Source organism: Lottia gigantea (genome assembly GCF_000327385.1).
Source record: "Lottia gigantea unplaced genomic scaffold LOTGIsca_367, whole genome shotgun sequence".
Lineage (NCBI taxonomy): Eukaryota > Metazoa > Mollusca > Gastropoda > Lottiidae > Lottia > Lottia gigantea.
This window is the reverse complement of record NW_008709248.1, coordinates 49,000-62,588: the sequence shown is the minus strand read 5'-3', so window position 1 is coordinate 62,588 and position 13,589 is coordinate 49,000. Positions and strand designations below refer to the sequence as shown.

The 13,589-nt window shown below is 31.6% G+C and overlaps 2 protein-coding genes across 2 annotated transcripts; one reads left to right on the top strand and one right to left on the bottom strand.

The window, feature by feature from the left end:
- Positions 1–674: 674 nt before the first annotated feature.
- LOTGIDRAFT_202640 (hypothetical protein) lies at positions 675–8,410 on the bottom strand. The gene is made up of 14 exons (XM_009058971.1): positions 8,203–8,410; positions 7,249–7,371; positions 6,898–6,999; positions 6,537–6,626; positions 6,351–6,391; positions 5,660–5,754; positions 5,040–5,123; positions 4,018–4,070; positions 3,669–3,767; positions 3,344–3,476; positions 2,663–2,771; positions 2,325–2,375; positions 1,708–2,014; positions 675–1,400 (listed from the first exon to the last, which is right to left on the bottom strand). Exons 1-14 carry the CDS (start codon positions 8,320–8,322, stop codon positions 1,296–1,298), a joined length of 1,512 nt encoding a protein of 503 aa, XP_009057219.1. The 5' UTR covers positions 8,323–8,410; the 3' UTR covers positions 675–1,295.
- A 383-nt stretch (positions 8,411–8,793) lies between these two features.
- Positions 8,794–13,410, top strand: LOTGIDRAFT_180731 (hypothetical protein; the record flags this gene model as incomplete). The annotated part of the gene is made up of 6 exons (XM_009058970.1): positions 8,794–8,904; positions 9,514–9,589; positions 10,151–10,345; positions 12,237–12,437; positions 12,894–13,023; positions 13,266–13,410. The coding sequence occupies 6 exons, from the start codon at positions 8,794–8,796 to the stop codon at positions 13,408–13,410; spliced, it is 858 nt and encodes a 285-aa protein (XP_009057218.1).
- Positions 13,411–13,589: the final 179 nt, after the last annotated feature.

Genomic DNA, 13,589 nt, shown 5'->3' with positions numbered 1-13,589 from the left:
ATTTTTATGTTAATAAATACCGAATTAATAATTATCAGCTGAAAAAAATAAATATTTGTACACGGCAAAGCAAAAAGTTGTGTCTCAGAAGGGTTTAACATCTTTAATAGAAATTAAGTTTATGATTAGTTGCCTGTCATCAACTTCCTATTACTTTGAAATATCTTAATTTTTTTTCATGAAATTGCTCACAAATAAGGTACATTTCAAAATTAAAGCCCAAGAAAAATTAAAATAATAAAAATACAGTCAAAATGAGAATATTTCCTTGAAAATTTTTAATATAATTATACAACATCAATGCAGGTTATTTTTCACAATGTTCATATCATTTCTCTATGCAGATGGACACATTTTAATTTTTGAACCAAACCAAATAGTTATTTAAAAGAAAAGCCTCATAAGACTTTATTTCACAATATAACCCCTAGGAAGCATAATAACAGGCCAATATTAAGTTGTGATATCTAAAACTGACATTGTGTAAAAAAAATTAAGCCAGACCAAAGAGGATAAAATTTAAAAGCAATGTCCCAAAGGACTCACAACGATATCTAAAGGCACATGAATAATGTCGTTATCTATATAATCATATGTAACGACTAGACTCTTAGTATTGACTAGCTTTAACCTACTCTTTGTAACAGATATAAGAAAACAGAGTGTAACCTTTGAAAATTCTTAAATAATTAAAGATTAAAGTATTTTACTTTATAACACTTCCCACACCATTCCTATCATTTTATCCCTTTCTTCTTATATCTAAGGGTACATAAACCATACTGATTATTTTCTTTAAATTTGAGTGACAGTATAAACTTCAAACTTGGCTTTTTTCAATAAATTTGTTTTCATTTTCAAAGTAATTGGACAAAATTTTAAATTTTTTTTTTATAGCCTTTTTCACATAGGAAAATTAAATTTAATTTGAAAGTACAAATAATGCTTTTTGCTATAATGCCCATTAAGTTTTGTTTCTGACTAACCTATAGGCTCTATCACAAAAGTACTGAAAATACAGGACAGTTGAGAACATATTCCTTAATCTATATTTCTAGTCAGCATGGATATAAGTTTAAACTACAGAAAGAAACTGGGTCAAAACACTATCATACTATTTCGTACTTTAAGATTCAGAACAATTTTGATCTGATTTTGTTTCAGATCAGGACAATATACAAGAAAATACTCTATAAAAATGATAGCACTGTCATATTAACGTATATTGCACTGTAGAAATATATTTATAAAGTAAGCAATTAAGAGTCAATAGGAGAAAACAATCAAGAAATATATCAAGCAACTGGTGTGACAATAGGTGACTGACTCCCACCGATACCATTCACTAAATTTCCATGTATATTTTCTTCTATCATATGGGCTACTTTATCTCTATCCAACTGAAAAGTATAAATAAATATTTAAAATAGTATGCAATCAAACCATTTACATAATAACAATTATGTATGTTTTTTTTTCCTTTTTTTCCTACAGTCTCTCTGAATTCAAACTATTCTTGTTCAAATTATCTCAAAATAATAAAGATCTTTATTCAAAATTCCTCAAAACAATAAATTTGTTTATAACTCAGCACACAAACAAACACACGAACTGAAAATCAGAATGGTGTAACTTGATGTTATCCCTGTCCCACTTACACATAAATAGTGATCAAAAAACTTTTTACAAATAAAATGTCACACAAACCTCATTAATAAAGCCATAATGAACTAATTCTTCAGCTAATACCATAGAGTTATCGTCCTGCGATATATCACATTGTAATTGTCTATTCATTTTATCATCCATACGTAATGTTATAGTTAACTGTACATTAGGTGTATCTTCACCTTTCTTCACACTACAGGTCATATTAGTTACCATTCTAGTTTCGATGTCTATTGGTTCTGGAGTTTCAGATTTCACAGATTCTGTTAGTTCAGGAGTTATTGCTCTGGGACGAGACGGTGGGGGACGGGGCATGGCAAAGGCTGTTAATGGATGTATCCCATTTCTGAAATAATATTAAAGACAATGTAAAAAAATTCAACATCTTTGTTAGACTAATGAAAAAAAATATAACAGAGTCATAGAATAATATACACAACAGAAATGCTGATTTTTCTCTCCTACCTACTTAGTTAGCTTGCTTGTTAACTTACTTAGCCTGTTTAATTACTTAGCTAACTAGTTTACTAAGATAACTTGGTTTAAGTCCAATTATTTCCCAGATGTACTTGTCCAAATGAGATTTTTATAACAAAAACACTAGTCCACAAGCATGAGGTGAGGCCTTGTAATGGTTGAGTGCAAGTCTTACTTACTTCACATCTTCAAGGAATTTCTCTATTTCTAATGCAGGAATGGAAGAATATCTGAAAGAAAACCAAATATTGCATTAATACAAAGACCTAATTTATACAGGTATCGATCTCGAAATATTCAAACAAAACCTGAAACATGTTACCCAGAATCATCAGACAACTGATCAATTTCAGAGTGTGTCTCTATCTAATTAAAACTTTCAATATATGTTCCCTGGAATATTGCTTAAATCAGTACACCAAAGAAAATTGTGATTTTACCCACTAATCTCTACTAAACTATTAACTAGAAAACCTATTTCTTTTTAAAGTAAATTAATAGTACAAATATTACATACTTGACTTGAACTGGTTCTCTACCATCTTTACGAACTATTTCTACTATAATCTGGTTGGGATCCATCTTGGATAAATGGGACTCATCAGCTATATTTTCTGGAAGAATTGCTGTAAATAAATAATCATAATAAAAATAATGAACTTTTTGTTTTACATGTGTCAGAATTGGAATGGTTCTATTGTACTTTCAGCCCATGGGAAACTTGAATCACTCGTCTAAATTCATCATGTCATTATTTTACTAGGCTTGGCCATAGCCAAAGTGGGCAAAGTGAATAAGCACAAGTCGTTTTTGTCGCACGATTCGATAAGGTAGATTAGCTATTTTGTGCATTTGTGAGCCAGGACGTACAATTAGGCTAATCGGTGCATTTGTGAGACTGATTGGGCTAATCGAGCTAAGCGTCCCAGTAGGTGGTTAGGCTATTCGATTAGGTGTGACATCATTGGTAATTTATACTATTGGCTAATTATATCAATGTTATCTATATAAACATAGATGTCATTGATGTCATTGGCTAATATTAAAAGACAACCTTCTTTTGTTGACAGTGCAGTCAGCCATATTGCCTAATCGCTGGTATCACATTCATAGGCCACTGCAAATCGTACCTAATTGTACTAGCAAATCGAAACCTAATCGAATCGGGTGACAAAAACAACTAAAGTTACATACTTACACGAGTTTTTGACAAAGGTGTGAGCAGCAAGCAGTTTTAATGTATGGACCTCAAATAAAACTGGATGGAAGAGCAATTCTCTAGCTGTGGGACGTTTAGTGGGATCAGGGTGAATACATTTAGACAGGAAATCCTACAATATAGAAACAAATTTGATAGAACTCATATCAAATAAATATCAATAACTGAACAAATTAGTAGACATATTAAAATGGAAGTGGATTTTATTTATACTTCGTAATGTTTTCTGTATGCATTATCTTACATGTTACAACTTACTATACATCTGTAAGTTTTTAAATGCTATATATGTAAAATATATTACCTTTTGTAGTGGAATTTCTATACTTTGTAACGTTTTCTGTATAGCTTCATCTGTAACATGATTTCCATTATCACTACCATGTATACCAAGGGCAGCCATCTACAATAAGAAAATACTTTCTTTGTAAATTTGTACTTTGTGATGTTAAGTGTGAATTTTGTTCAATAAGGGAAGCCATATTTGATAACTAAAAGAGGCATGCGTATGTTAGTCAACAAAATAAAGAGGGAATTTCATAGTTAAAAAATCAACTTTCAATAAGTATTCTCCTATATTGTCTATTGAAGAGACTACACGAACAGGCTTTGCTTCCGTCGTTGTTAACATACAGATACATAACAAATCTTACCTCTAAGGCACACATACCAAATGAGTAAATATCAACAAACACGGTCACAGATCCTAGCGAAAAAAGGCAAATAATATATCACAATATGCATATTTTCAGAAGTTTTTTTTTAAACTTGCTAACATAATTTGATAAGTGAAAATTTAGGAGCATAACTTTCATGAATGTGATCCAAGCTGATATTGTTTTCGGACATGAACTTATGTTATATGGAAATTTGCCATGTTTGCAATTAAATACTATTATCATTCAAAAATCAATCTGAACTTTCATTTTCAAAATCTGGAGATGATGTTCTTCTACCAGAAAGCCCAACAGATAGCAAATTAAAAATCTTTAAAATCATATATCTTTATGAAACATAAATTGGGTTGTTTAACTTAAAAAATTCAATTATCTTAAAGAAATTTCACGTTATTTGTTCTGATTTTTATCTTATCTAAACTTCCTTTTATTTATTCTTCTAAGGTAAAATGAAATTCAAGAAATTAATTTTTTGAATGTGTAAAATGATGTTCCTTAAATCATTTTTAGAAATAATCCTTAAATAAAGAAAATGTAACAACTAAACAGGTTAGTAAAGAACATGGTTTGCAGGTGCAGGAAGACAGATAGTTTCAAAGCAAGGTTACTTCGAAAAAATATTAAGAGAAAAACAAATTGACCATCCCCAAATCAACACAAGAGTTTTCACTCAAAAAATAATAAAACTTCTGCAACCGCAATAATTTGATTGGACAAAGCTCCATGAAAAATAACAAAACTTACAGATGAGCAATTTTCAATACAATCTTACAATAAACAAATAAATATATATACTTTGATAAATTTCTCAAATATACTGTTTAAAATAATAAAATCATTTTTGAGATTTCATTCAATGAATAGCAACTATATAATAAAGATTCATTAGTAAAAGCATGAAAATTGCTACATAGAGAGGGATGGGGCACACAGATAGAGTGGCCCACCTTTGTGGCTGGTGTTAATAGAAGTTCTTGGCGTCCCATGCTCTGACTTACTGCCGTATTCTGGGGAAATACAGTGCATATTCTTCAGATCTTCACGATATGTCTTCACATGAGTATGGATAGCATCAGGAGCAACTGAAACAAATAAGCATAATGTTCAAAACATCATTGTGACTTCTGCAATTAAACTAAGGAAGTTCTGCATCATTTAAAATATATTGTTCCCATTTCTACCTTGCTATTCTAAATGAATAACAATCAATAAAAGCAGAGAAGTAATGTCTATTTTGATCATGAAGTAGCTGAACCTAGTTGGTTTGAAGACATAAGATGCCTTCTTCAAAAAATTTATTCACAGATTAATTGTGGATAATGTTAGCTCCACAAAGATATAATTCGAGTTTATGATATGTTTTCATTTTATATAACTGAATAAATGTAAAATAATTTTACATAATAATTACAACCAGGTTATAAGTGCGTCAGATTTGTGCAAATGGTGGCTCCTTTAACTGGGGTTGCGCCCCTTGGTGGAAATGGCTCAGACAACCACTATTTCTAGAATATTCAGACAACAATATACATTTAAATTGTCTGAACTATTCCACATTATTGTGAATACTTAGAAAGAGGTTATTTAAAAGATAAATCCAAAGAACTTCAATCCATACCTGATCCTATTTTAATCAAACCATTGTGTTGTATAAAGATGGTGTCACAGGTCAAATTACCATGAATGATAGGTGGATCACAGGAATGTAAATAACTACAATAAATATAAAACAAAGAGGTCAGTCCTGAAAATAACCATAGCAAAACAATTGATGAGTAACATAATTTAATCTTTCATTTCATGACAATATAAATCACACACTACCTTATTGAGCTCATGTAGAGGATTTTATATTGTCATAATTGAAAGATTTCACAGTCAACAGTCAAGCAAAATTCACCTTGCCTTTTTGAAATGTAAAACATTCACATTTAGACCAAAATTTTGCTTTCTTTTTTGCATGATGGAGTAGTGCAAACATCAGAAGAAACATTTTAAGTCAAATGTTATGAATTACTTTTCATCAATGGCAGAGTGATTTGAGCTTGATGAGACACATGGAGACAACAGAATACAGATGATCGATCAAATAACCTTACCTCCTTATACAAACCATAAATTAAAACTATTTCCTTTTCTACTGTCAAACTATAGGTGATCTTAAAGCTTGAAACAAACTAAAGATCAACTTATATCAAGACAAACAGATCATCTTGTTACTTACAAACAAAATTAATCTGTCAATAATAAGGGTGTAACATGCTCAGATTAGCAGTAACAAATACCTTCACATTGCTTTGATAACTTACCTCAAAGCAGATAATATTTGTGTACACCATCGTTTCCATGCCTAAAACAATACAAAAGCAAAATTAGGACACAATTTATCGAGGTATTTCTTAGAATTAGTCGTTGTTCCAATTTGGAAGACAAAATTCTAAGAAATACCCTGTAATAAATGAATTGAGTCCAGTTTAATTCAAGATTGTTCTTACCTTGAGAGGGAATGGTTTGTTGTTCTTTTTGGTCTTCTTTAGAAACTGTTTCAATGAACCTGATGACATGTACTCAGTAATAAAGATAACCTAAATATATCAATAAGGTATACCATTAAAGAAGATAGCTAATTGTTATCATAATTTCCATTTGTTTTATGGGTTTCAGACATGTGCAACAAACAACAAATTGAGTTCATAACAATAAAACTAAATAAAACTATAACAGTTGTTCAACTTTCACTCACATGGAACTGCTTTTCATTTGTCCAAAATCTGATTTTTTTTTTAAAGTGTAAAAAATGAGATTTATGGTACCGTATCATTTAACATCAACTTGAATGAATATCAATCTACTCACTCTAGGCTTTTCACTTTTGGAATCAGTCCAATATTTGTGAAACTTGATAATGTTGGGATGATCTAATTGAATCAAATTATCAAACACTCTCCGGATCTTATCCTGAAATGAATGTAATTCAATAGAAAATTCTCAATCTAAGCTGTTTTGAACTGTAATTGTTTGTATAATTCATAGTTTTAGGCTCCTGGCTTATAAGTTCAGCAGTAAACTTATGTACTGACCAATTCTTGAACTTTGTTCAAAGGGACAGATCAATCACAAGTTTGTAGTAATAGAATTTGTTATTACATCAGCATTAATTTTTATACCAGATCACACGCATTGTAAAATATGCCAAAATCTACTTACCTGTTGGGCTTTGAAGTCTCTTTTCTCAGAAAATTGAACCTCATTCCATACTACCTCCACACCTTCCTCTGTATCCATTGCCAGGAAAGCATTATCAATTCCAGGTACATCTCTTTGCTCTACCTGAAAAAAAAAGTATTTCATAATATCACATCCTATATTCACTAAAATATTAACTGCATAAAACTATCAAATAAGTTTCAGTTTTAAATCCTTGTATTTTCAACCCCAATTCAAGTAGTTTCCTAAGTAAAAAGGTGTTGGTCATTTATCAAGTTTGATATGTGTGATGTTTTCATTTGTATTCTTACAGATTGTTAATCACTGAGTAAGTAGTAGTACTAATTTACACAATTAAATGCTCAAATGTCTCTGTAATACAGGTGCTAAAAAAATTTCACAACTGCCAAATGGCCAGGATGTATTTGCATATTTGTCTTCAATATCGATGTGTTAAAAGGAATACAGTATTGTAAATGTTCATTTAATAATCTCACATTGCCCTTAGATATTGTATAAGCTTAGGCTAATAAAAAATATTATTTCTTGTTATGCTACTGACATGTGTCACTGACATATTCTTAAGCTTAATTCATATAAAATTGCTTGCCAAAACGTGCATATAAAATCACAGATGTATTGCAATATTATCACAGATAATGAAATGAAAATGTAAGTTTCATAACAGTAGCCTACTAGGCCTAAACTGGCCTAAAGCCATATGAAGGGATCAAACTAGCACCCTACCTAACCCCAGTACCCTTCCCCTACACAGTCCTTCACTACACTCTCTATACAGTAAAACTGAGAAGTATTATTTTAGAGGTTAAACCAAATGTACTTTGCAATCAATACTTATGCAATGTCTCAATATCAAAGGTCAAGACTTTGAGCTCAGCTGTCATACTCAACAGCATGAATTCCTTAATGACAAATAACGTCATCATGACCAACCTCTTCACGTCGTTTTTGCCACCTTCCACAAGGGCTTTCTTCCAAGACTTCGCTTTCATCTTCTGACTCATCGCCACTATCGGTTTTGGGAGGATGGTTTTCTTGGTCTGCCTCCGTCATTATTTCAGGCGGTTTATGCCTAATTAAAAAGTTTCAAGGGGTTGATCTTGTACACACAACAGATATCACACAAAATTTCAGATGTCTAGATCTCTGGCATGGCTGGAAAGACGTAGTCAGCTGTCAATCAAAATGTGTATAGTTTTTACTGAAATTTGATAAGTCAAAAATCAGCATTAAGATTTGAAAAAAAATTATTTGTCATAAATTTTTATAAAATCAACATTTTCTTTCGTATTGGTAACATAAAGGGGAATAAATGCAATAAAATTATTTTTATTTAAAATTCTAAATGAAACGCACTCACTTAATTTATCCAATAAAACGTTTCACACTGAGTATTACCGAAGAATTCAAATATCACGTGACAAGAAAAGATCACCCGCGAAGGAAAACACACGTGGGGAATGTGTTTTTATTTGTTAAAATTATGACATTATAATTATATTCAAAGAAACAACTTCATAAAATATGGGTGCTTATTTGACCCAACCAGTTACCGACAAAGTGTCAGAAGATAAAGCCTTCAAGGGCATGACATACGGGGCTTCATCGATGCAAGGATGGAGAATAACTCAAGAAGTGAGACAATTTTTTAATTCATTTCATTTTAGACGATAAAGGCTTACTAATAATCTGTGTAGAGACTATCTAGTCATAGTTTTATTAACCTCAATGTCTAATAAGTGATCCTATTCTCTGAAGCTGGGTGGTTTATTGAGTTCAACTCTTAACAGGTTGACTTATTCAGTTATTGTCTAGATCTCACTGTTTAGACCAGTCCACAGAATCACATTGCACTCATCATAGTCATTGTCATATAGATTTTTGTATAATTATATGAATATCAGTTCTAAAATTTTCTTTGATTTTGAACAAAATGCCTACAAGTGAAAATAATATTTTATGGGAATGCAACAATTTAAGGGGCATTACATACAATTGAAATTTTAGTATGAATTTGCTATTGACTGAAATGGCAAATAAAAATTCAAATTTGAGCTTAAGACTATAGCAGTATAGGGGAATATTGATATTTTGACATAATATTAATTTGTATATCCAGTTGGTCGAAGTGTTGTAATATTGATGAAATTTGGATTTTAACATAGATCTAGCTCAGAAATAGAGTTGTGAATTTCTGTTTGTCATTTATAGTACCACTTAAATACATAATGTATCTTATTTCAGGATGCTCATAACTGTTTGACAGATTTTGATGAATCATCTGATACATCACTTTTTGCAGTATATGATGGTCATGGAGGTACATAGAATTTTTTTGTTGACCTTATATGGATTTAAATCCAATCCACCCCCTGCCCAGCTTACTGTACATAAGACAAGGATCCCAGACTGCCTCTTTTTAGAGGAATTCCTCTATTTTCCTGGCTGTTGGTATTTTTTTTTATTTTAAAATAAAACCTTTTGAAATTTAGTTTTAGGAATGAAAAGATTTCTGTATAGGAAATGGCTGCCAAAGCATCTTAAAATGGTTAAATCTCCCCCTATACCTCACATGAGTCTTTGGCCCTCTTTACCTTTAGCTGATATTTTCCATTTCCTCTATTTTTTTCGTTCCTCACTGGGATCCCTGATAAGGCGAATGCATCACAAATCTGTCCATAATTTTAAGGATTTAATTGAAATCAGCTTCTTAGCTAGATATTTCTATCAAATTTGTCTATGTATGCTTATCGAGATTGATGTGACTTCATTCTTTATGTAAATGTAACTATTTATAATGATATTTTGATTTGTAATTACCTTGACTCATTTTCAAATTATGTAACCTGGTTTAAAACTGATTATTTATTGGTTTCAATAGGTTCAGAAGTTGCGCAATATTGTGCATTATATCTACCAAAATTTATCAAAAACCTCTCTGAATACGAAAAGGGAGATCTAGCAGAATGTTTCAAGGCAGCATTTTTGAAATTCGATGCAACATTAGTTGACGAAGAAGTCATAAAAGAATTAAAAGTTTTGGCTGGTGATGATGATGGTGGAGATGAAGATGAATGTAAGTTTTTTTTAACTTTTTTTTGTTTGTTTTGGAGTGATAGTCATCTGATTACTGACATTAGATTACAGCTTTCATTATTTACTACCTATATACTTTTTTATCATAAAAATTTTACATGCATTAAAATGTATGTTCTTAAATACCATGATACATTTGATATTGCTGTATAACCCTATTCTCAATATTGTGTCACATTGTGTTTGGTCCAACAGACTGTGCTTTAAAAGATCCTTTGACTGTACTTTAAAAGATCCTTGACAAAAGTAACTATCTTGCCATTGACACCTACTTATGTGCTACTAATGATTTTGTATCATTTTTAGCATCTGCCACACCATGTGTACGTAGTGAAGCTGAAATGTTAAGAGCCGAAGCGAATATGCCCTTAGATGAACTATTATCAAAATATGACAATTTACCACCAGGACTTCCAACAAGAAATCTACGAAAAAGTGAAAATATTGCATCCCCTATGATCCGTGCTAAACAGGGATTATCTTCAAATACTGAAGTTGGAGGAAGTTCCGATTGTGTGTCTAGTAGTGATTCAAATAATAGTAGTATAGCCATATCGCTTGATAGTAAGCTTCTCACTAATGGCCATGCTGACAATGAAAATAACTTAAATAAAGAAAAGGAAATTCAAGACAGTTTGAGTTGTAAGAGTGAAAATGACTCTAAAATTAAGGAGGAAAAAGACTGTGAACCAAGTTCCACCACTGACAAGCTGAAATCAACCACAAACAAATCTGATTCGAAGTGTTCATCAAAAGAGAGTTCAGAGGTTTGTATGCATTGTTTATTTCTTATGTGTTTAGATACTATATGTCTGTTTATTTGCTCAGTCAGTGTGAGTGCTCTTATCCTTGCTTTTTATTTAAAGATTTTCATTATTTTTCACTGTATTTTAAAAGTAGATATAAATTTTTTAAATTTATTTCAGGCAAACTGTAAAACCTCTGAAGCTGATTTATCATCATTAACAATATCTTCATCATCTGTAGGGAGTAGTTCTAGCAAATACTCAACAACTGGTGTTTCATCTTGTAGCAGTAGTAGTGATTCTGGGATCACATCCTCCAAGGATTTACCACAATCATCCACCAGTCCATCAAACAGTCATAGTGATGTTGGCTCGAGTTCAAGTGGGTCAACATCTGGTGGCTCATCATCTGCTGTAGGATCTAGTTCTTCCGGGCTCGGCTCGAGTTCCTCTGGCAGTTCATCTAGTGTAGATAACAGCTTGACAGGTAACTCATTAGGTGGGGGATCAAGTTCTGCTGGTGGTAGTGGTTCATCATCAGATGCTGGTCCATCAGGTTCTGGCAGTGGTAGTTCCAAAGAAAAGAAGTCTGTCGTCAGTATTGAATTTGGGGACGATGATGACGAGGATAGTGAAGATGAAGATGAAGAATATGCAGATATGGATAGGTAGGAAAGATGTAGTAACATGGTAAATTTTTTTTAGATGAACTGAGTTTTTTTGCGGATATGAAGGGCTAATCAGTTATATTTAAAATGAATAGATTTCTTGAGTTTGCTTATAATGCTTATATGCTTTCCAGTGATGAAGATGATGAAGAAGAAGATGATGAGGAAGAGGAAGAAGTAGGTGAAGAAGAAGAGAATAGTGATCATCCTTATATGGATATGACTAATGAAGAGGTGAGTACTGATTATTTCAAAATTAGGGCTTAAACCAGGAGTTTTAATCATTATTTGGTTTATTTTGATTGGCATTTTTATAAATCATTTTTGATCAATGGAGTTATGGTCAAATAATAAACAAGCTATGTACAAAAATAATTACTCTGTAGAAAACAGATAATTTTTTATTTCTGATATTTATTTTAGCCTGGATCAGATAGTGGTTGTACTGCATGTTTAGCACTGATGAGAGGTAAACAATTAATAGTAGCCAATGCTGGAGATTCAAGATGTGTCTTATCAAGGGATGGTCAATGCGTTGAGTTATCGTTTGATCATAAACCAGAAGATGAAATAGAAAAGAATAGAATAGAAAAGGCTGGTGGCAAAGTAACTGCTGATGGTCGTGTTAATGGTGGTTTGAATCTCTCTAGAGCTTTAGGTATGATACCTCAGAACAGTTATGTCATATCAGTACTACCAGCACATGAAAATTGTTAACAAATTGAAATTAGTTTTGGCACATTATATCAATGAATTGATACATTGTGATGCAACATGCATATCGTATCCTTTAGTGATGATCTTCACTTGATGATACTAGGCATTCCCGATAAAAATGTAAATCATACACTAAATGTCATTTACATGCACAAAGAATCTCTTTAATGTACCAATCCAGTATCAATGCCTATCGACAATAAATTACTAGTTGTATAATTCTATTGAAGAATACAGTAGCGGTAGTGAAAAACCAATTTTTTTTCTTTATTTTAACCCACATCGCATTACGTATTGTTTAATAGCTTTCTCCTGATACAAATTGTATTGTGACCTGATTGGAATTACCAAGTACTTAAACGAAAGCTTACGATTTGTTTTTGCTTTGTCTTTGTAGGAGATCATTGGTATAAAAGAAATGCTGATTTACCAGCAGAAGAGCAAATGATATCAGCTTGTCCTGATTTACAAACAGTTAATATAGAAGACAATGATGAATTTATTGTACTTGCCTGTGACGGTATATGGTAAGTATTTTAACAGTTCGTATATTCATATCATTTTGACTTCTGAGAAGCCAAAATGAATGATTTCAAAAGCTAGTCATGTTTGTATTTTGCGCACAATCTGACAAGGTATGTCAACAAATACCAGATGTTCCTGAATCACTCTCATATTTTTTTTTGGGTTGTGTGCAACTTTAAATATATTTTTCTAAAAATTGAGTGTACATAAGTGTTTTAGCCCTTATTTTGTTTTGTTTTTCTAGGAATTATTTGTCTAGTCAAGAAGTTGTTGACTATGTTAGAGAAAGATTAAAATATGAAGAAAAAAGACAGAAACCATCACTGATTTGTGAAGAGGTGTGTAATGTTCAAATTTTGATGTTCAATGTCTTTCATTGGTTTAGATAATAATAAGACATCCTACCAGTATGACTTATATCTATTTATCAACAGACGATACTAGATATTGCTGTTATTTTAATAGGATGTAGTATTTTAGCTGTCCATTGAAATTTCATAAGACATTGTATCTGATTTGCATCAAATTGAAAATGCATATTTGTATGGATGAGATCTTATCTTATGTG